The sequence below is a fragment of the Phyllostomus discolor genome, chromosome 12 (assembly GCF_004126475.2).
Source record: "Phyllostomus discolor isolate MPI-MPIP mPhyDis1 chromosome 12, mPhyDis1.pri.v3, whole genome shotgun sequence".
Classification (NCBI taxonomy): Eukaryota; Metazoa; Chordata; class Mammalia; order Chiroptera; family Phyllostomidae; genus Phyllostomus; species Phyllostomus discolor.
In genome coordinates, this window is record NC_040914.2 from 20,783,376 (window position 1) to 20,805,378 (window position 22,003).

A 22,003-nucleotide genomic window follows, 5' to 3' on the forward strand; every position below is an offset into this window, starting at 1 on the left:
TGCCCAGTTAACCCGTTTCGGACGCAGTGATTGGACCCTTCATACTCCCCATCCCACTATTCCAGAAAGAACTTAACTGGAAACCTCTTCTTTCTGTTACAAAACAAAACAAAACAAAACACCCGGCAGCGTGCACGTTGCATAGCAACCCGGTCTCCTGACCCTTCCATTAATACCAGAGTCGGAACAAGCGCCGGGCTCAAAGATGACCGCCGACAGCGCCGCCTTCCACAAACTTCGCTCTCGACAGTCCTGCCAATAACACTCTTTCACATCAGACTTCGAAGGCGTTCGCCATGCTCCTTCTTACTTGCACGCGGCGAGCCAGAACGCGGATGGTGACAGAACCTGCGCACCGTGGATGCCCCTCACCAACATGGCCGCGGGCGCGTCAGCAGCGCCTCCAGCCTTAGGACACTGCGCATGCGCAGCGCAGGCGCACTTCCGCCTATCCCGCGGAGGCAGTGGCCGCGGTGGCGTCTTCTTCGCGGGGCATGGTCCCCGGGTCCGAGGGCCCGGCCCGCGCCGGGGGCTTGGTGGCTGACGTGGTGTTTGTGATTGAGGGCACGGCCAACCTGGGACCCTACTTCGAGGGGCTGCGCAAACACTACCTGCTGCCGGCCATCGAGTGAGTGCCGTTTCCGCGATCCCGGCCCCGCCTTCCGACTGGAGTTTGCCGCAACCTCTTGCCTGACCCCAACTTTTTACCTCCGTTCCTCGTAGGTATTTTAACGGTGGGCCTCCTGCCGAGACGGACTTCGGGGGAGACGTGAGTCTTGGGACTGTTGAGTCCGAGGGCGGAGGGACGGGGTGGGGGGGGCGACTCCTGGATCCGAGGGAGGCGGGAGCTGGTAGCTGCTCTGCCTCCGGGGCTGCAGAAGAAAAGTTTCTCTGCCCTCCCCTTCCAGTATGGGGGCACCCAGTACAGCCTCGTGGTGTTCAACACGGTGGACTGCGCTCCCGAGTCCTACGTCCAGTGCCACGCTCCCACCAGCAGTGCCTATGAGTTTGTCACCTGGCTCGATGGCATTAAGTGAGTTTTTTTTGTGTGTATGCGTGCATGCGGGGGGAACCCTGTGATGGACTGTGAACGTCTGGTGGCTGGGGTCGCACTGGGTGGCTGAAAGGACTATGGAGGACTCTGGTGTTGTCCCGATGTCACTTCTGTGGTGGGTTCCTTGTGCTTGCTCAGCGAGTTCGCCATTCGGTTTGGAAATAGAAGAAACTTGCAAACCGGCCTTGAGCTCCGGTACCCACTTGGTACCCCGTGTGCGGTTCTCCGCTTTCTGTCTGCTGTCTTTTTTATCTCTACTCCAGTCTTCGTTTTTCAGACGGGCACAAGGAAGCCCGAGTGCAAAGCGGGGCGGCGCGGGGTGGGGGTGAGGGGTGGAGGGCGAGGCCAGGGTGGATCCCTCTGTTCTCTGGATGGAATTTTCTTCGTTCACATCCCGGGTTCTTGCCAGGTACACGCAGCCTGGTGCCAAACCGCAGCAGTGCTGCAGCAGAAGTCCCAGACCCAGGAGTCCCTGTCCCCTCTGTGCCTAATATAACACCTCCAAAGGAGGTGAGGTAATAGTACAGGCAGTCCCTGACCTCAGATTTTTTTGACTTTATGAGAGTGCAAAAGCAATAGGCATATCATAAACATCGTTTAGGTAAAGCTGTAATGTTTAGTAGGTTAAATGCATTTTCAGCTTGTGATCTTTTCAATTTACGATGGGTTTATTGGTTGTAAGTTGAGGAGCATTTGTATCTGTATTAGTTACTTGTTTACTGTATTACTTATCCACTGTGACGTGAGAGTTTACTCCAAAACTGGGTGGCTTAAAAAATACACATATATTGCCCTGGCTGGTGTGGCCCAGTGGATTGAGCCGGCCTGTAAACCAAAAGGTCATCGGTTTGATTCTCAGTCAGGGCACATGCCTGGGTTGGGGCCCAGGTTCCCCAGCTGGGGGGGTCTTGAAGAGGCAACCAATCAATGTATCTCTCACACATCAATGTTTTTCTTCCTCTCTTTATCCCTTCCTTCTTTTAAAAAAGTAAATAAATAAAATACTTTCTAAAAAACCCCAAAACGCACAACCTTGAAAAAAAAACAGCTCATGTATTGTCTCAGGCAGTCTCTGTAAGGAATTCAGGAGCAGCTTTGCTGGGTGGTTCCGACTCAGGGCCTCTCAGCAGTGGCAGTCACCGGGACCAGGGCTGCAGTTATCCAGGGGTTCCATGGGGTCTTCAGAGGACTCCTCTCCAAGGCGGCACGTGCTGTGGCTGAGGCAGGAGGGCTCAGTGGCTTGCTGGCTGTTCTCCACAAGGGCTCCCCATGGGGCTGCTTGAGTGTCCGCCCAACATGGCAGCCAGCTTTCCTCAAACTGGGCAATCCAAGAGAAGGAGCAAAGAGGAAACCACAGGCTGTTAAGTCTTGGAAGGCACACGTCCTCACTTCTGCCTCCTCCTGCTTGGTACACAGGCCAGTCGTGCTCTGTTTGCAGGGGCACAAAGAGCAGGAGGTGGGGGTTGGGGGCCCGGCTGCCATGGCGTCATGGGAGTTAAATGAGCTGACGATCTGACACAGTGCCTGGCATGTGTTAAGTGCTCCCTGAGTGTTTGCTGTTATTTCCTGTTTCCATTTCTTGGTCTGCACAAATGGAAGACGGGGGTCCCTCTGTCAGTGCTCTGGTGGGGGTGGGGGGTCACAGAAGCTGACCTTCACCCTGTGTGAAGCGCGGGTCTGTTGGGTGGTCAGAGCTCGCTAAACAGTGCCCTTTCCTGACAGCTGTTACCTTTGTCCGCTCCCTCCGAGAGTGTTTGTTGAGTGCCTGCCGTGTTCCAGCTGTGTGTGCTGCCCTGGGTGCTGAAGGTCCAGTGGAAAGGTGACACCCAGTGTCCCCCTCGCGATCATTATAATTAGTGGTCAGCGGAGAGCAGGGTTTCTCAAGCTCTGCACCGTTGCAAAAGAGAACTCTTTGTGACGGCGCTGTCCTGTGCGTAGGTCAGTAGCATCCTTGGCCTCTACCCACCAGATGTCAGTAGCCACTTCCCTCCCAAATGGTGACAAACACAAATGCCACCAGACGGTGTTAGATGTCCCCTAACAGGGTGCGGGGGGCCAGAATCAACCCAAGTTGAGACTGGCTGGGATAGACGGTGATTGGTCGGCTTGAACAGTGTTGAGTGGGGGCTCCCTGAGGTCCAGGTCCAGGGCCGACGTCCCTCAATCCCAGGCACCCCTCGGGGGAGGTCCGGCACAAAGAAGGCAGAAGGAAAACTTCGTTGAACCAGTCAGTGAGCGAATGCCCAGGAGGCACTTCACACTCTAATTCCCCCGGTGAGCCCCTGTGTACGCTTCAGGACCCGGCTCCAGGGTCCCTTCCCTGCCCCGGCATGCAGCTAGGTGTTCCCTGCTCTGCCCCCGTCACTCCAGGGTTTTTGCCTGTCACAGCCCCACACCTTTGGACTTGAATGTCCAGACCCTGGATGTTTGCTCCAGCTGGGGCCTGGCACCCAGGAGGCCTCCAGAAACCTTGGCCAAGTAAATGAAGGAGTGAAAGCTATAGGGGAGGTAATCACCAAAAAAACAAATCATCCAATGGGGGTATTGGGAGAAGCTGGGAATACTGGGAGAAGCCATCAAATCCCCTCAGCAAGTCATTTCAGCAGCAGTAGGAGGCTGAGAGGGAAATGCTTTGTGAATACCTTTGTCACATGTTTACCCTCCTCCTCATACACTGTGTCTTTAAGCAGCTGAAACAGTGTGTAAGCTGTGTGCAGGCTGTGGAATCCTCCCAGTCAGCTGATAAACATTTTAGCTACTGTTTTACATCCATGGTTGTCCTTGATTTTATCAAGTCCTGTGTAACCATCTAAACTTAGTTCCTGTGACGTGCCAGGCAGGCCTGTAACAGATCAAAAAGCACATCAGCAAGTTCTGTTCACACTTGCAGAAATCTCAGCTTCCCCGGGAATGTCCGGGATTAGAGAACAGAGCAGGCAGTGTGGCTTGCGAAACGGCCTTGCTTAGGGAAGGTTCACTTCTGACTTTACCTTTCCTGTCTTACAAAAAAAAAAAAACCCCCCCCCCCCCCGCCCCGCTCCCCTACCCCCAAGTCTAGTGACTCGGGTCAGAAATCGAAGGTAGAGGGAAGAGGGCCCAGTGAGCCTTCCTCATGGCATTGTGGCAGTCCATTCATTCATTCATTCATTCACTGAACAGGCATTTGTGGAGCAAAGTGTCCTAGGCATGGAGGAGTCAGGAACACAAGATGGGCAAGGTCCCCACCCCCTGGCAGCTGGGGTGATAGGCAGGCCAGGGACGTGGCACAGGACAGCCCCCCCCCTCCCGTTGGGGCTGGCTGCTGATCACATTCACCATTCACTCATCGGGCCAGTCCCTCAGGGCCTCCAGGGACCTATGAGCCCAGGACGGTGGGCAATGAAGGTGGGAGGGTGTGACGCCGGGCTGGACAAACGGGGGTCAGAGCAGCCAGACCACTTTGCAGTCATCTTTGTTTTACTTCGTGACGTCAAAGGGCTTGCTTGGAGCCAAGGTGTATCGTTAGTTTTAAGACATTTAAACCATATTTTTCTTCTGACCATATGGTTTTCCCTCATCTTCGTTTTCAAGTTTTTTGCACTTCTCGGACAAAATATTTGTTACATGTCTCTCTCTGAGCTGGTGACAGATGGCTGATGCTCGGTGTTCAGGAAGGAGCAAGTTTTAGGATCTCAGTGCGGTGGGTCAGCCCCACTTTCCTGCATAACTGACCTTTTTGACTAGAGGTGAAATTCATATTACAAAAGTAACTATTTTTTAAGATTTTATTTGTTTTCAGAGAGAGGGGAAGGGAAGGAGAGAGGGAGAGAAACACCAGTGTGTAGTTGCCTCATGTGCATTCCCTTCTGGGGACCTGGCCCACATCCCAGGCATGTGCTCTGACTGGGGATCGAACCAGTGACTCTTTGGTTCATAGGCCAACACTCAATCCACTGAGCCACACCAGCCAGGGCAAAAGTAATCACTTTAAAGTGAACAATTCAGTGACATTGAAGCGCATTCATCATGCGCAACCTCTGCCTCTATCTAGTTCCAGAACATTTTCATCACATGAAAGGAGAGCCCATGCGCAGAAAGGGGTCATTTCCTAGGTCTTCCTCCAACTCCCACCCTTTCCCCCAGCGCCAGCCAGGGCAATTTTGGCTGAAGTCTCAGACCTACGAAACAGTGGTGTGACTACTTTAATTTAAAAATATATATATTGATTGATTATTTTAGGGAATGAGAGGGAGAGAGAAACATTGTTCCACTTGATTATACACTCACTGGTTGATTCTTGTATGGGTCCTGACCAGGGACCGAGCCCACAATCTTAGCGTATTGGGACCATGCTCTAAGCAGCGGAGCTACCTGGTGTGGCTACTTTCAGAACAGCAAGCTGGCAGTTAGCTGGACTCAGAGTCAGCTCATTCACTCTGGTCTGCCCCAGCTGGGCAGTGATAAAGCTCCCGTGTAAAACAGGGTCTTCCTCATGGTGCCGAAGAGGAAGGCTGGGAGTGGTGAGCAGTGGGGTGGCTGAGTGCCCTGAGGGGACAGGGGCACTGAGCTCGCAGGGTGGATTGGGAGCAGAGGGCAAAATTCTGCAAGTGGGAAAAACTTGGAAGAGCTCGGCTGTGGTGACCCCCGGCCAGGCTGCCAGCGTGCTCCCATGTCCAGCAGGTGTTTCTCGGACCCTGGGTGTCCTCAGGCACATCCTAATGGTGGCTCAGACCACTTGGTGGCCTTCCCCGGGGGCTGCCATTGCAAAGCCATACCAACAGAGCAGCCCGGGACAGCAGGACTGTGGTGTCACGCAGGCCAGCACCCGAGAGGCCCAGCTCCGGGGCGGGCAGGGCCTGGCTCCTCTGGAACCTGGAGGGGAGGAGTTTTCCTGCCCCTTCCAAGTTCTTGTCGCCTGGAGAATCCTTGCTTGGCGGCATCAGCACCCTGGTCTCCGTGCCGTCTTTTCCCCTGAGCGTATCTGCCCCCGTGTCCCACGTCCCCCTTGTATTCCAAGGACATGGGTCATGTTGGCTGAGGGCCCATCCCAATGGCCTCACTGTAGCCCGGTTGCCTCTGTAAAGGTCCGATTTCCAGTAAGTTTGCGTTCTGAGGTGCTAGGGGATAGGTCTTCGATGTATCTTTTCTTGGGGACGCAGTGCAGCCCACCACACTGGAAGGAGAGGAGGTCCCTGCACCAGGCTGGGAAGGTGAGGCCGAGGTGGCCCAGAGGAGGGAGGGACACAGGGACTGGGACACAGCCCAGGATCCCAGGCCCTTCCCTGTTCCGTGCTCTCGTGGGGCCTCGTACCTGAGGGACTCCCTCGCAGGAGATGACAAATGTCCCCTGTCCTCGTTCTCTGGGCCCCTCACCACACCAGCACTGGGATACAGTGGGGAACTCGGCAGTGTCCCTGCACCCCAAGGCACAGCGTCCAGGGCAGGGTAGGGGGTGGCATGGGTGCAGGTTCTTCCGATGTCACCGGGGGACTGGGAGGTAGCAGCGCAGGGAGCCACGGGGACCCCCAGGGGCTGACAGCCAGCCTGGCCTGGTGCAGGTTCATGGGTGGCGGCGGCGAGAGCTGCAGCCTCATCGCGGAAGGCCTCAGCACGGCCCTGCAGCTGTTCGACGACTTCAAGAAGATGCGGGAGCAGATGTGAGTGCGGCCCCCGGGGGCGGGGGGCTCCTGGGGGGAGTGGGCTCAGACCCCACTTTGCCTGTCGTGGGGTCCCGCCTGCTGCCTCACTCTGGGGAATTGGGGCGGGGGTCAGGCGGCGCCCTCACCAGGAAGGGGTGTCTGGCTCCTGTCTCACCTGCCTGCTGGGCGGCTTGGAGTGTGTGAGGAACCACAGGGCCTCGGTGTTCTCAGCTGCAAAATGGGCCCCTTCCTCCTCTGGTTTCCCGTTGGGGCCCAGGACTTGCACCCCTGCTGTGCCGGGTCTGGGTCCCCTTTCAGGGCTGTGCTCCCCCCCCCCCCCCCCCCCCCCCCGCTCTGCAACTTCCCTCGTCCCTGCAGAGGCCAGACCCACCGCGTGTGCCTCCTCATCTGCAACTCGCCGCCGTACCTGCTGCCAGCGGTTGAGAGCACTACCTACTCCGGGTGCACAACGGAGAGCCTCGTGCAGAAGATCGGGGAGGTGAGGGCTCCAGCTCTGAGGGCCGGGGGTGGGCTGGGCTTCCGGTCACAGAGCGGGCACAGGCTTGGCGGCTAGATCTGCTTCCTCCTGCAGGAAAAATTGTAACCCAGAGCCCCTCTAGGGCAGCTAATGCAGGTCTTGGAGTCCCCTGACCAGAGTCTGATGGGAACTGGGTTTGGGGCCTAGCTGCCAAGCAGATGGGTCCAATAGGGGTGGGGGCCGGGGGGGGGGGGTGGCGGCCCCTGTGGCCCGTTCTGACTGCTCGCTCTGCCCCCTACAGCGGGGCATCCACTTCTCCATTGTGTCTCCTCGGAAGCTGCCTGCCCTGCGGCTTCTGTTTGAAAAGGCTGCGCCCCCTGCCATGCTGGAGCCGCTGCAGCCGCCCGCCGACGTGAGCCAGGACCCCCGGCACATGGTGCTGGTGCGGGGGCTTGTGCTGCCGGGTGAGGCCCGCGCGCTGGTGCGTGGTGGGGGGTGGCGGGGGAGGTTCTCTCCGGCTACCGCCCTCTGACCTAGATTTTCTTTCCTTCTCAAACCCCTTCCCACGGGGGCTCGGGTGTCCATCCTCGGCTCTTAGTCGGGGGTGGCTCCACCCCAGGCCCTCTCCAGCCAAAGCAGCCTGTCCCCCTGCCACCAGCTCCAGCCTCAGGCACTGCGCTCTCAGCAGCGCCCCAGCAGCCTCTGCCTCCCGTGCCCCAGCAGTACCAGGTGCAGACATCACCAGGAGGGGGCACACCCCTGCGGCCTGGTGGGGCCCTGGCCCCTGGGAGGAGACCTAGTTCAGTGCTCGGGCTTGTGGCGTGATGGGTGTCTCCGCTGAGACTCGAGGAGGGTGGGACTCTGGGGCCCAGGAGCCACGTTCCTGTGGGGCGGTAGGAGTCGTGAGCCCCCATGGTGTCGGGGTCAGGGTGCCTGTGCCTTGTTAGGGGTGTGGGTGGTGCGGCCCCATGCCACACCAGGGCTCAGGGCTGGGGGCATGGTCCTCATCGGCCCCTTCCCTCCGTCTCCAGGTCCCCGGGAACCTGAGCGCAGCTCAGGTGGCTGCCCAGAATGCAGTGGAGGCTGCCAAGAACCAGAAGGCCGGGCTGGGCCCTCGCTGTGAGTCCCAGGGCGAAGATACAGGGCAAGCGGGGGTCAGCCGGGCCTCTCCCCATGCATACCTGCCCCACCTCCTCCCCTGGTCTCTCCCACAGTCTCGCCCATCAACCCTCTCCAGCAAGCGCCTCCAGGTGTGGGTCCTCCCTTCAGCCAGGCCCAGGCCCCTTCGCTGCCCCAGGGGCCCCCAGGTGCCCCCAAGCCGTCCCCCGCTTCCCAGCCCAGCCTGGTCTCCACAGTGGCCCCCGGTCAGGGCCTGGCCCCTACTGCGCAGCCAGGGGCACCGTCCATGGTAGGTGCCTGCATGCCTCCCGCTCCCTGCCCCACCGCTCCCCCGACTGCCCTGGGGTGGCACTGTGTGGGGGACAAAGAGGGCCCACGGGTACGGGTCTTGGGGTTGTGGGTCCTCTGGGGCTGATGCTACAGACAACCCTGAGGCTAGGAGCCGGGGGTGGGGGTGGGACTGTGGGGCCCGTGGGGCCCATGGATTCCTGTTCTGAGAGTCCTGGAATCTGACTGCATCACAGCATCTGTGTCCCAGGGACAGGCTTTTCTGGTCTCGGGGAAGAGGCTTTCTCTTCTCCTTGCTGGCCTGGCCCTCTCTCCCAGGAGATGGCCCGACCCGCCCTGGCGCTCTCTTTCCTCCCCGCTCACAGGCAGGCACTGTGGCTCAGGGAGGGGTGAGCGGCCCGTCCGCTGCACAGCTGGGGGCCTCGGCGCTGGGTGGGCAGCAGTCAGTCTCCAACAAACTCTTGGCCTGGAGCGGTGTCCTTGAGTGGCAGGAGGTGAGTCGGTGGGAGGATCTGCTGGGTGTGTGGGCCTCACAGAGCAGGGAGCAGGGATGTGAGCCCAGATTCGGGGCTGAGCAGGTAGTGAGAATTGTATTGCCAGTGAAGATCTCACAAGTCTCAGACTCGGGGTCCAGACAGCCCAGGAGATTGGGGCATCTAGGAGACAGAGGGTTATAGGATTTGGGGGGAAGAGGAAGAGCTCAACGATTATGGGAGATTAGAAGATTGTGGGATTGGTGTTATGGAGGAGGGGCTGAGGGCTCTCAGACTTAAAGGGGTGCTAGCGGGGGTGGAGATCCAGAGCTTTAGAGTTCCCAGGGTCGAGCAGGAGGGGTCGACAGGACTGAGACTCGGGCCCCTCTTGTAATAAGCCCCTTTTCCCCCTCAGAAGCCCAAACCTGCCTCTGTGGACGCCAACACCAAGCTGACTCGGTCACTGCCTTGCCAGGTCTACGTGAATCATGGCGAGAACCTGTAAGTCACTGTCGGGGGTGGGGTGGGTCCGGGCTCCCCTCCTCCTGACACCTCTCTCCTCATTGCCCCCAGGAAAACGGAGCAGTGGCCCCAGAAGCTGATCATGCAGCTCATCCCTCAGCAGCTGCTGGTGAGCGGCAGGCGGGAGCAGCCCCAGCCCCTGACCTTTCTCTCTTCCCTCACTCCTTCCCTGCCCCTCCCCCTCAGTCCTTCCCTCCTCACTCCCCTACTCAACACGCTGGCCGGCCTCTGTGTCTCCCCAGACCACACTGGGCCCTTTGTTCCGGAACTCGAGGATGGTCCAGTTCCATTTTACCAACAAGGACCTGGAGTCCCTCAAAGGCCTCTACCGCATCATGGGCAACGGTTTTGTGAGTCCTGGGCAGGCGGGACCCTGGGGGAGCTGTCTCCTCTGTCCTCCTGGGCTCCTCCCCTTTCTCCCAGAGCTCTAGCTTGGTTTGTAGTGAAAATGCACATCAGAGGGAAGTCTGTTCTGTGGTCGTCTGTGACTGGGGTGACGGGAGCACTTGGGAAGGAGGTGGCTGTGACCCAGGTGTACCGGGTGGATCGGTTTTCTGGGACTGAGAACAGCAGGGCGCTCCCTCCCGGCTCTGGGAGCATGCAGTCCAAAGCAGGGGCCGGCCAGCAGGGCCGAGCTCTCTGAACACACCAGGTAAGGCCGGTGCGGCCTCCTGCAGCCGGCAGCCTTGGAGCTGGGGCTTCGGGCAGTAAAACGTGGTCTCCGCCTCTCTCCTCCCATGGCCGCCCCCACCCCCCCCCCCGACCCCATGTCTGCACCTCCACAGGGCGAGGCACTCTACTCCCTGTGGGGTGTCTGCTGGCTTCTGAGGCCGCCAGTCATTGGACCAGGGTCCCTCAACTGACTTGATCACACCTTGGTACATCGGCAAGGACCTTACTCCCCAGTGAAGTCACGTTCCCAGATGCTGGGGTTAGAACTTCAACGTGTATAACGGCAAGACAGTTCACCTCATCACACTGAGGCAGAGTCTCCCCAAATAGGAACAGGTCCAGTTACGCAGGACATCCTGTGGGCCTGGCGCCTTTCTAGGACAGGGGACTAGTCGTGGCTCACCTCGTGGGGTCCTCAGGGACATTCTGCGGAGAACAGTGATCCTGAGAGTCAGGAGTGCTTTTGGCTGCAAGTAACATAAACCCAACCAGCAGAGTTTTTTTGAACAAATAGATGATGGAGTGAGGGAGCTTAAAACAGCAGTTTATTTAAATTTTTAAAAAGATTTTATTTGTTTTTCAAGAGAGGTGAAGGGAGGGAGAAGGAGAGGGAAACATCAATGTGTGATTGCCTCTCACACGTTTCCCACTGGGACCTGGCTGCAACCCAGGCATGTGTCCTGACTGGGAATTGAACCGGCGACCCCTGGCTTCTCAGACCGGCACTCAATCCTCTGAGCCACACCAGCCAGGCCCTAACGCAGCAATTTATTATCTCTCAAGGTTTTGTGGGTCAGATGGGCCCAGCTGGGCTAGTCTAGATTGGGAACCTTTGTGGGAGTAGCCCGTCGGCTGCCGGCTGAGACTGGTCGTCTAAAAGTCTGAATGGCCTGGAGGTGCAGGACTCTCAGGACTCAGAGCCAGGTGGTGCGGGCTGTCAGCCGGGGCTCCACCCAGCCTGGTCGTAGGAGCGGTGGCTCCGCAGCTCTTCTGAGCAGTGTGTCCCCAAAGTGAATGCTGTGCTGGCAGGCATTTACTTATTTTTTTTTAAAGATTTTATTATTTGTTGGAGAGACAGGAAGGGTGGGAAAACAAAGGAAGAGAAACATCGATTAGGTGCCTGTCGGATGCACCCCAACTAGGGACCTGGACCAGACCTGTGCCCTGACCCTTTGGTGTGCCAGAGGACACCCAGCCCCCCAAATTCCACTGGTCAGGGTGGCAGACATCTGTTTTTGACACGACGGGCTGTCCCAAGGGGCCGCTGTTGGGTTGGTTTTGTAGTTCAGTGACATCAGGGCCAGGACCCTCCCAGACACACTCGTGTTCGCAAGATAGCCACCAAGGCCCCAGGCTTCTGGTGGGGCCGGATGCAGGAAGGCAAGGAGGAAGTGCAGTGTCCGTCACGTAGTTCTGTCTTTTCGGGGGAGCAGACGCTCCCCCACACCCCCAAACAGGCTCCCCCTTCATCTCCTGGGCCCGGTCCAGGGCACTGGGGACATGGCTACCCCAAGCAGAGTCGGGTTCTCGACACAAGGGAGAAGGGCAGGTGGACCTTGAGGGGACGGCTAGCAGGGTCTGCCTCCTGTGAGAAACCAAGGCTTAGAGTAGTAAACTCGCTTGGCCGAGGTCCCAGAGGCGAGACCTTGGCTCATCAGCCCCTGCTCTCTCAAGCGCTCCTGTTCGAGCTACCGTGTACTACGGCTCCGCTTATTGTTTGCTGACGTTTCCTGGGCACTACCGTGTGTCCAGGTGCAGGCGAGGTGCCGGAGGTGTACCGCTGAGTCCTGTAGTCATAGCAACCCATGGTGTTAGCACTCCTGTCATCAGTTCTCCCTGGGGCCAGGGAGGGTGTGAGTGCCCCCTGAGGGTCTCAGATCCCCCGGGTCAGTCGTAACCGTCAATGCCACTGATCACATGCTTCAGCTACCCGCTCAGTGCTGAAGACGCTCCTCAGCTGTGAGAGCCCTTAGGAGGGCAGCCTCCCAGGGGGCGGGCGAAGGGTCCAGGTTGGAGAGCCAGATCGAACCTTCTGTTTGGGGTACTTCCTGTCCACTCCCCTCCACCGTCAGCGAGCGCTCCAGCCTTGCCCTGTCTCTCTGGGCACTGAGCTCTCTTCTAAGGCCTCAGGTGGTTTCTGGAGCAGCCTCGGGCAAAACCTCAGCCTCCTCCACCTTTCACCCAGAAGCCTCGGTGCTGCTTCTCGACTGGGTCATCTAAACCAGGTGGGGCGGGATGCATCCTGCGTCCTCCCCCAGGACTTGACCGTCTGACGTTCTCCCCCAGGCCGGCTGCGTGCACTTCCCCCACACGGCCCCCTGCGAGGTGCGCGTGCTCATGCTGCTGTACTCGTCCAAGAAGAAGATCTTCATGGGCCTCATCCCCTACGACCAGAGCGGCTTTGTCAACGGCATCCGGCAGGTCATCACCAACCACAAGCAGGTTCAGCAGCAGAAGCTGGAGCAGCAGCGTGGGGTGAGTGACGTGGGCCCCCGACCATCCCTGCCCCTCCTAGCACCCGCCCACCTGGACCCCAGCATGCACGGCCAGATGCCCCAGGGGCCCCCCCGGGGCTCCAGTGCCAGGCACGGGCTCCTTTCCTAAGGCGTGGCCACCCAGGTTCAGTCCCATCCCCACCTGTCCTCGCGCTTTCCCTTTTTGGCGTCCTCACAGGCTCTCTGAGACACAGCCTCTTCTGCTCGGGGACCTGGGGGTGTAGAGTGTACTCGCCCGATCCCCTGCCCCCAGGGAAGTGTTCCCAGCCCCTCACAGGTTCCCCTTCAGGGCTCAGAGCCTCTCAGGCCCAGCTACACCCCATCGCTGACCTGCTCCCTCTCTCCCTGTGCAGATGGGGCCACAGCAGGCACCCCCTGGGCTGGGCCCCATTCTGGAGGACCCGGCAAGGCCCTCGCAGAATCTGGTGAGGACAAGGCCAGCAGGGTCAGGGTCAGGGCCAGGGCGGGGGAGGCCCCAGAAGATGCCGTTGTTCTGACCCAGCCGTGGAGGCCCAGGGGTCTAGAGCGGGGGTCCCCAACCGTTTCGGTACCAGGGATTGGTTTCATGGAAGACAGCTTTCCCACTTACCGGGGACAGGGTGTGGGGAGTGGCTTTACAGCCTGCCACCAGATGCAGCTTAATTGTCACTTGCCACTCACGGATAGGGTTCTGATACGGGTCTGCCAACAGCTGATTCCTTCTGGCCTCTGTGCAGTCAGGGCTCTCTGCTAACGATAATCTGTTTGCAGCCCCTCCCCAGCACCAGCATCTCCGCCTTAGCTCCTTCTTGGATCTTCAGGCATTCCATTCTCAGAAGGAGTGCAGCCCAGATCCCTCACATGCGTAGTTCGCAGTAGCAGTGGGGTTCGGCTCCTCTGAGAATCGAATGCTGCCCCTGATCTGACAGGAGGCGGAGCTCGGGCGGTGCTGTGGGCACTGAGAAGCTTTTGCAAATACATGTGAAGCTTCACTTGCTTGCCCGCCACTCACCTCCTGCTGTGCAGCTGGTTCCTGGCAGGTCACGGACTGATACCGGTTTGTGGCCTGGGGTGGGGGACCCCCGGTCTAGAGCCTCTGTTCCTTGCCCCCATCTCTTCCTACCAGCTCCAGCTCCGCCCACCGCAGCCCCAGCCACAGGGTGCCGTGGGGGCCCCTGCCGCAGCAGGGCAGCCCCAGCCCCAGGGCACTGCCCAGGCCCCCCCGGGCGCTGCCCAAGGCCCTCCCGGAGCACCTCCTGGCCCATCCCCTTCTGGATCCATCCTTCGGCCCCAGAATCCCGGGGCCAACCCCCAACTGCGGAGCCTCCTCCTCAACCCACCGCCGGTGAGATCCGGGACGAGGGCGGCTGAGAACTCGGGTCTTGGGCAGTGGCAGTTCTAGGCTATCTGTCTGGGAGGGGGACGTTGGCTTGGTCAGAGGGTGGGAGTGGAGCCCCACCGAAGGCCCCAGGCCCACCAGCTCCTTGTGCGTCCCCCCTGGGTGGGCTTCTGCTAAGACTCCTTTGAAGAAAGGCCCCACATAAATGACTAGACCAGACCTCTGAGCAGCTTCTGTGCCAGAGGCTGCCGGGCAGGGCGGAGCTCCTGCTGGGGGCCTCTGAGCTGTATGTTTTGCTTCCCTAGCCCCAGACCGGGGTGCCCCCACCACAGACCTCCCTCCACCACCTCCAGCCACCAGGGGCCCCCCCACTGCTGCCGCCACCGCATCAGGGCCTGGGGCAGCCCCAGCTGGGTCCCCCACTCCTGCACCCGCCACCCACCCAGTCCTGGCCTGCTCAGCTTCCCCCGCGGGCGCCTCTGCCAGGTAAGGAGGTCTGGGAGGGGCTGGGGGTCTGGACAGAGGGTCCCAGCATCCCCGGGGCTGGAGCGCTGAGACCAAGGGCTCCTGGGAAGTAAAGTCCTGGTGTGTAGGAGCAGCGGGTCCCACCTTGGCTTTGGGGGGTTGTGGGGGCCTGGGGACCGAGGACCCAGGAGCTCTTGGTCCCTGCGACTCCTTTCCTGCCTGACCTCCGGGTTCTCGGGGAAGCAGAGTCTTAGGGCCAGAGAGGTATCTTGGGGGGGGGACGGGCTCCCAAAGGTCTGTGGGAGACAACACACTTACATCCAGATGGGGCCAGAAGGGGCCTCTGATAGGTCCCCCAGGACTTCCCAGGGGGCTTAGTGCCTTGGACTCCCGGAGAAGGAGGAAGAAAGCAGCCCCAGGGCCCTTCAGGGCCCCAGGGGCTACTGGGAGATGCAGTCCCTTCCCCACTGCCCCCCAGGTCAGATGCTGCTGAGCGGGGGTCCCCGGGGACCGGTCCCCCAGCCGGGCCTGCAGCCCAGTGTCATGGAGGACGACATCCTCATGGATCTCATCTGAACCCCCGACACCCAATAAAGTTCCTTTCAACACACGCCCCGGCTCCCGTCACTGGCGTCCCCAGGACCAGGCAGGAGGAGGCCGGGGGAGACAGATGTCTCTGTCCTTGTTCTCGCCTCAGCAGACATCCCCGAGGCCCTGGGCCGGTGACACCGGGCCTCGGCAGGGAGTCAGGCAGTCTGCTGCAGCCTGGCCCAGGGAGACATGAAGGCAGGCGGGCAGGGCTCACAGGACCCTGTGCTCGTGGAAGCAGAGAGGGTGCTGAGGGGACTCGGAAGTGGCCTCTGAGCCAGGCAGGCCACCCGGTGTGCAGAAAGCAGAAACGTGCGAGGGCAGGAGAGAGTGGGGGTGCTCAAGGAGCAGGTGGGTGCCTCTAGAGCGTGAATGTGAGGGAGGGGCTTGGGCTGCAAGCAGCAGCTCGAGGTTTGTCGTGGGGACACCAGAACCACAGGAGGCCACGAGCAGGGGGCTGACCTTGGTCTGCCAGGAGTCGGAAAAATGGGGAGGAGGCTGAGGCGGTGGCTCTGGGAAGAGGAGAGTCCAGAGGGGGAGCTGGGGTCGAGTTGGGGACAGGAGGGGCGAGGCTGGGACTGGTATACCACGTGGAGGAAGTTGGGGGTGTGGGGGCGTTGAGGTCGGCCCCCAGGGCCTGTTCTGAGTGCTGGTAGATGGCGGGGCTTCCCTGACTTAGGCAACTGGGAGAAGGAGCCGGTAGTGGATGCTGATGGTTCAAGGTATGTGCAAGTGACAGCTGCCGTGTCGAGCTCACGCTGCATCCTTAGGTGATGGTTTATGTTTGGTAGTCAAAGTCATGAGTGGACAACATCACACCTGGAAAGTGGGGGGCCCAGGTCCCACTCAAGAGACCTGCCTTCTGGGGCTTTGGATCAGTGGGTGGTGGGGGGGCTGTCCCTGAGATGGGAAAGCCTGCAGGGAGCGGGTTGGGGGTGTGGGGAGCAGGGGTCCTGAAGGACGTCCTCAGGGAGCTGTCCGGGGATGGCTGTCTGGATACAGGCACAGGTGCGGGCCCTGCAGGTGGGCTCCCTGGAGGCGGAGAGTCAACCGTCTACTGTCAGAGTGCAGACCAGTGTTGCTCACCGCGTGGTCCACATCCAGACCACCAGCGTCCTCGTGGGTGGGACGGTGGCTGACACCAGAATCCCGGGCAGGCCCCATCCCAGGAGAGAGGTTGCAATGTGGTGGCCCATGGGCCACGCTGCAGATGAGTTTTGTTTGGCCTTCTCTGTGTTAGCCTCCGTGGTGTTTCTTCCTGATGAGTTAGTGGTAAAAATCAGGAGAATTCTCACGCTCGCACACACACAAAACCTGTCTTCCTGGCTTCTCTTGACAAGTCAGGAGACCTGGCTTCCCGGGCCTCCCCTTGCGCCTCGCAGCAGCGGGCCGGAGCCGCCCCTTTTGACGGGGCGCCTGCCCTGTTGTTCGCCACAGTCCCCACCACTCCCTCTCGCTCCCCCGCCTCTGTCCTCGCAGTGGCGTGCGGGGAAAGTGAAACCTTTCTTGTACCTATGTCTCTACCACAAGTGGCACAGCCAAAGAGAGAACGAGAGGGCCCCGTGTTTCGGAAAAAATGGGAGCGAGACTATTTCTTTGTGGAAGTGAAGAGCATGCCTACGTGTTTAATATGCAGAAAAATCATGTCTGTGTTGAAAGAGTACAACCTGAAGCGCCACTATGAATCAAAGCACAGTAAGAGCTTCGACCAATACACGGAGCAGATGCGGGATGCGCTCCTAGATGAGCTGAAGAAGAACCTGAAGGCTCAGTAGGGCCCGGTGGCCAGCGGGGAAGCCACATAGCTGCCACACACAGTCTCGAGATGGCGCGGAGAGACTTCCCCAGCGCTAAGACCTCCCGAGGATGGGGAGTTGACAGAGCAGCAGAACGGCGGCCCTGGATGCAGACACACACCTGTTCAGGCTGTGACCTCAGGCCTGCTGTGCGCTGCACTGCGTGTGGAGGAGAGAGCAGGAGACTGGCAAGGCCGGCTGCTCGGAAGCGGCACGTTGGTCGTGGCCTTTTCTGTCCCTGAGCACGAACCATTCCCACAGCTAGCTTTATTTATTTGTGAGGTTGAGGATTCCCATGTGACCGAAGCAGCCTGTGATGCCGTGCCCAGGCAGGCCCGGCACCGGTGTGTGTGTGCTCTGGCAAGAACGTTGTGCATAGGTCAGAATGCCGGAGCCCAGCTGCCGACGGTCTCTGTGACCCTGTGATCTGTCTCAGGGGAACTTGTTGGTGTGCCGCAAGCCTAGGTGGCAGCATTTGGAGAGGACACAAGTTTGGTGATTGTGTCCATTGCCTGGAATTGCACTGTTCTGAGAAAGTTCATGGAACACGCTGTGAATATCCTGGATGGGCTTCTGTACTTGAATCAAGGGCAGGTCAATGGTGAACTTGACCCACAGAAGCTCTGTGACCTGGTTGTCACGTGATGGTGTGGAAGAAGTTGGACCTGCTGAAACCCATCTGCTGGGTTCATTTCACATGAGGCAAAAGCCACTCCTTGGTTCCCCTGAGATGGTCGGTCAAAGACTTCAGGTCAGGGTTATGACCCTTCCGAACACTGTTGTTTTTCCGCAAGGACACTCACAAACAGCTACTTGAATGTACGAGTTTGCCCAGACCTGGCGAAAACGGGAAGCCATTGGCAAGGAATATCCAGACTCCATTTCCTTTGCCGCAGCTGGTTTCCCCAAACAGAACTCACGGCTCAGACCGTGTTTACCCAAGTTCCCCCGAGGGCTTTCGGCGTCCAGACTCCATGACGACGCACCAGTACTGTCCAGTTTGCCTTTGTCGGCAGGTGGCGGCAGTGGGAGCACAGACCGCACCGAGTAGTTACTGACTGCGGCGCAGTGGGCGCTCTCTCCCCGCGGGGCCCTGCTGGGGGTCTCACCCCTGCGCTCTGCGGTGGTCGCCCGGAACCTCCGAGTCTGGAGCTCTCTGTTGGGAAACCGAGTCACAGTCCACAGCGCTCCCGGGATTCCAGGCTGAGTTCTCAAGTGCCCATCCTGCTGCAGCCCCCACCCCCGGGCCCGACGCTGACGTCTCGGGGGCCGCGGGATGCCCTCAGTCCCACCTCAGAGGAGCGCAAGAAATTACGAAAAGAGAAAATTTTAATAAGGAAATCTCTCTATTTTTCAATTTGTATTTTTTCAACTTGGAATTTGAGATATGAACTCCAGTACCAACCATGCTTGTTGTGTTCCGTGCGTTCACCGTAGTTCAGTAAAGATGCAGTTTGACGATGTTTCTGGCCGTCGACTTTTCTCATACCTGGCTAGTTCACTCATTTATGTGGCCTGCCTGGCTCCTGGAGGCATTTGAGTTTCCCGTCCTTCCCGCCCTACAGTGGTTGAGTCCAGTCTGGGGGCGGGGGGAAGCTTCAAACAGCCCCCTGGGTGATTCTCACACCAGCAGAACAGGGAGCGGGTCTCACTGGCGGCAGCTGGAGGGGACACGGGCGGGGTTTCTCGGGCAGCGAGCGCAGCAGGGCCTCCTGAAAACTCAGATGGCTTCACGGGCCAGGCAGGTGATGGAAATGTGTGAAGCGGACGGGTGTAAGACAGCAGGGCGTGATGGGGACTGTGGCGAACTCGGAGAGTGCTTGCCCCGCCCAAAGGTGTTCAAATTAAAGACAAAACACCGTGAGGACCAAACAAAAATCCACTGGTGGGTCCGATGAGGCCTGGGGCTGCCATTTTGCGACCTCAAGGAGGAGGAGAAGAAGTGAGGACCAGTCCAGAGTCCTGAGGAAAGCCCCGCATGTGAGGGCTGGGTGGGCAGGCAGCCAGAGGATGGGGGGGTGGGGGACGACCCGGCAAGCGTGTTCTGGAAGCCAGAGTGTTTTTGAGGAGAGGGTGGCCGACTGTGTCCCAAGCTGCTGCAAGGGCAAGGAGCCAGTGCTGGTCCCACCGGGGTGGGAATGACTCTTCGGGGAAACACTGCTTGGGTCCGGGACAGGCGGGCGGGAAAATCAGTGTTTCCAGCCGCTGGCTTGCCCGGTGTAGGCTAGTGAGGTTCCCTGACCTCAACACCCAGGTAGAAGAACCTAAGAACCTGCCACGCTCTGGTTGCTTGCAGGTGCCTGCCTATTCACAGGTGAGGCAGGAAAAGCCCAGGGCGTCTGGGTTGCCCCAAGAGCGAGGAAAGATCTAGACACAGAACTCACCCCCCCGCCAAGTCCAGGTAAAAGGCGACAGGCAGCAGCACTTAGCCTGCCTGTTAAACGGACCAGCTGATGCCAGCCAGGCGCAGCTTCGGGACGTTGCCCTCTGAGTGCCAGGTTGAAGCTGCGTGAGTGCAGCACGTAGTGAAGACCTCGGGACAGCAGGCGCTACACTCCAGCCCCAGCGCTGACTTGCTCTGTGGCTTGGGGCAGGCGGGTCCCCATGCATCTCTGAACCCCAGTGTCCCCATACGTCGTGGAGTGGCTTCCCCACGGGACTGGGCACCTGGCAGGCTCAGCACAGCCCTCCACCCAGAGCGCTGCTGTTAGCCGCTGCCGTCCTCTCTGGCCCCGGACTCTCTGGAGGCGGGCGTGGTGAGCAAAACTGGCCAAAATCACCACAGTGTCCCTGAGGGTGGTAGGAGGGTGAGTGAGCGGTTGGAAATACTTCATTTTTGAGCAGTGGGCTTTCGGACTTTGCTTCTGGAGCTGGAGCAAGACTGGGCAGTGCGTGGGATTTCTCCCCAAAGAGCAGGTCTGGCAAAAGTGGCGGAACATAAAATGAAAAAAAGAATTAAGACAAAACTGTCAAAACACCAGCACATGAATAGTTGCGAGCCTCTCAGGGATGAGAAGACATGCCCACTACGGCCTCTTTAAGGAAAAGTTAGAAGGAAAGTGACACCTAAAAAATGGGTTTGTCTCAAGGTCCACAAAACTCGCCAACAGAGGTTTTCCACTATCTTTTATTTTTTTAAATTTATTTTTAGAGGAAGGGAGGGAGAAGAAAAGAAAAAAAAAACCATCAATCTGTGGTTGCTTCTCAAGTGTCCCTACTGGGGACCCGGCGTGCGACTCAGGCACGTGCCCTGACTGGGAATCGAACCTGTGACCCTTTGGTTCACAGGCCAGCGCTCAATCCACTGACTCACACCAGCCAGGGCAGTCCACCATCTTTTAAAATTAATTTTAGCCCAGGCTGGCATAGCTCAGCGGGTTGAGCTTGGGCTGTGAACCAAAGCATCACAGGTTTGATTCCCAGTCAGGGCACATTCCTGGGTTGTAGGCCAGGTCCCCAGTGGGGGCCACATGAGAAGCAACCACACATTGATGTTACTCTCTCTTACTCCCTCCCTCCCCCCTCTCTAATAAATAAATAAATAAAATCTTTTAAAAAATAAAATTAATTTTAAAAACGTATTAGAGTTACACACACTTTTATAGTTCTGTACAGGTGAGAAAGCCCTGAAGTGTATAGAAAAAAAAGTGAAGGACCCCTTTGCCCCATCCCTCACCTGCCCCCAGCCCTGCCCCCACTGCAAACACACACGGAGCAAACCGCCCTCCCCCCAGGGGCAGGTACATCAGTTTGCCGTTTGAATTTACATGCCTGTGGTTGTAGACACATTTATTGTCTCTTTTTTCAATTCATCAAATACATTTGCTGGAATGAATGTCAGTTTCTTAAATATTTGCATCGGCAGGGCTGGTGTCTATATGCCATCCCTCATCCTGCTGCTTTTTCTCGCTTGAGTCCTGGCCAGCTGCCCACACCATTCCTGATGTGTGGCTGTCCCGATTTTCAACGGTTGCCGTCCACCGTCCATTAAATGGGCACATGGACACGCTCCAGTTGCACAGACCGTCCCAAGTGGATGAGCTCTCTGTCGCTGTTTAACAGGCCCCACCACTCAGTGGCTGAAAACAACCGGTGTGAATCACCTCCTGGTTGCTCTGGGTCAGGAAGCCAGGCACAGCTTCGCTGGGTGCCTCTGGTTCAAGGTCTCTCAAGGTTACAGTCGAAGCTCCACTGGGGGGAGGGCCCACTTCCAAGCTCACCCACCAGCTTGTGGGCAGGGTTCATTTCCTCTTTCCCAGCTGGACTCAGGGCCTCAGGGCCTCCCTCCTGATCTCAACAGGAGCCCCCCCCCCCCCCCTCCACAAAGGACAGCTGGCTTCTCTGGGTAAGCTGGCTTCTCTGGAGGGCAGACAGGGCAGCCAAGGTGCAGCTCCAGGCTTTTCATGACCAAGTCTTGGAGGGGCAGTGCCGTCACTTGGGCCTTATCCTGTGCAGATCTGGCCCACGTGGACGCCGAGGGGTTAAGGGTGTGGTGCCAGGAGGTGGGGACCATGGGCCATCTTGGAGACGGCTTGCACACTGCGTGGGCATTTGGCCAGCTGTGCAATTCGTCCCTGTCATTAAAGATGCTGCCGAGGAGATATGTAAAGTCTCCTCCCTTGTGCAGCAATTCCTATGTGATGCATTCCCAGCAGCCAGTTTTCAGGATTGAGGAGTACATCAATTTCATTGTTGTTTATTTGACTTTGAAAAGGGAATTTATTTTTTGCATATTTAAAACCTTCATATGGTTCACACTTTAATAAGAGTTTCCAAAATCGACCCAACACACAGTCCCAGCTCCCTCTGGGAACTACCAATTTCTTTTCTTTTTAAAAAATATTTATTTATTTATTTTTAGAGAGGGGGAAGGGAGGGAGAAAAAGAAGGAGAGAAGCACAAATGCCTGGTTGCTTCTCATATGCCACCTACTGGGGACCTGGCCCGCAACCCAAGCACATGGCCTGACTGGGAATTGAACTTCAACCCTTTGTTTCAAAGCCCAGCACTCAATTCACAGAGTCAGTGTCCAAGAATGATAACTTTTAAAATTAAGTGATACAGGTTGACTTCAACTCTTCATGACCAGTCTGACCCATTCTAGTGCATGCGGCAGC

The 22,003-nt window shown here is 58.3% G+C and overlaps 1 protein-coding gene across 5 annotated transcripts; it reads left to right on the forward strand.

The window, feature by feature from the left end:
* The first annotated feature begins 429 nt into the window (after positions 1 to 429).
* On the forward strand, positions 430 to 18,348 carry MED25 (mediator complex subunit 25). Of its 5 annotated transcripts, none has more exons than XM_028530245.2 (18): positions 430 to 628; positions 724 to 769; positions 909 to 1,033; positions 6,592 to 6,690; positions 7,051 to 7,171; positions 7,452 to 7,614; positions 7,749 to 7,879; positions 8,182 to 8,269; positions 8,365 to 8,558; positions 8,923 to 9,051; positions 9,446 to 9,531; positions 9,604 to 9,661; positions 9,795 to 9,902; positions 12,511 to 12,699; positions 13,073 to 13,144; positions 13,825 to 14,043; positions 14,343 to 14,523; positions 16,621 to 18,348. In XM_028530245.2, exons 1-18 carry the CDS (start codon positions 495 to 497, stop codon positions 16,863 to 16,865), a joined length of 2,388 nt encoding a protein of 795 aa, XP_028386046.1. In that variant the 5' UTR covers positions 430 to 494; the 3' UTR covers positions 16,866 to 18,348. The 5 variants fall into 5 exon arrangements, with proteins under 5 accessions (XP_028386046.1, XP_035868478.1, XP_028386044.1 ...); XM_036012585.1 differs by having other exon boundaries at positions 16,750 to 18,348; XM_028530243.2 differs by lacking the exon at positions 16,621 to 18,348 and adding an exon at positions 14,981 to 15,113.
* The last annotated feature ends 3,655 nt before the right edge of the window (positions 18,349 to 22,003 follow it).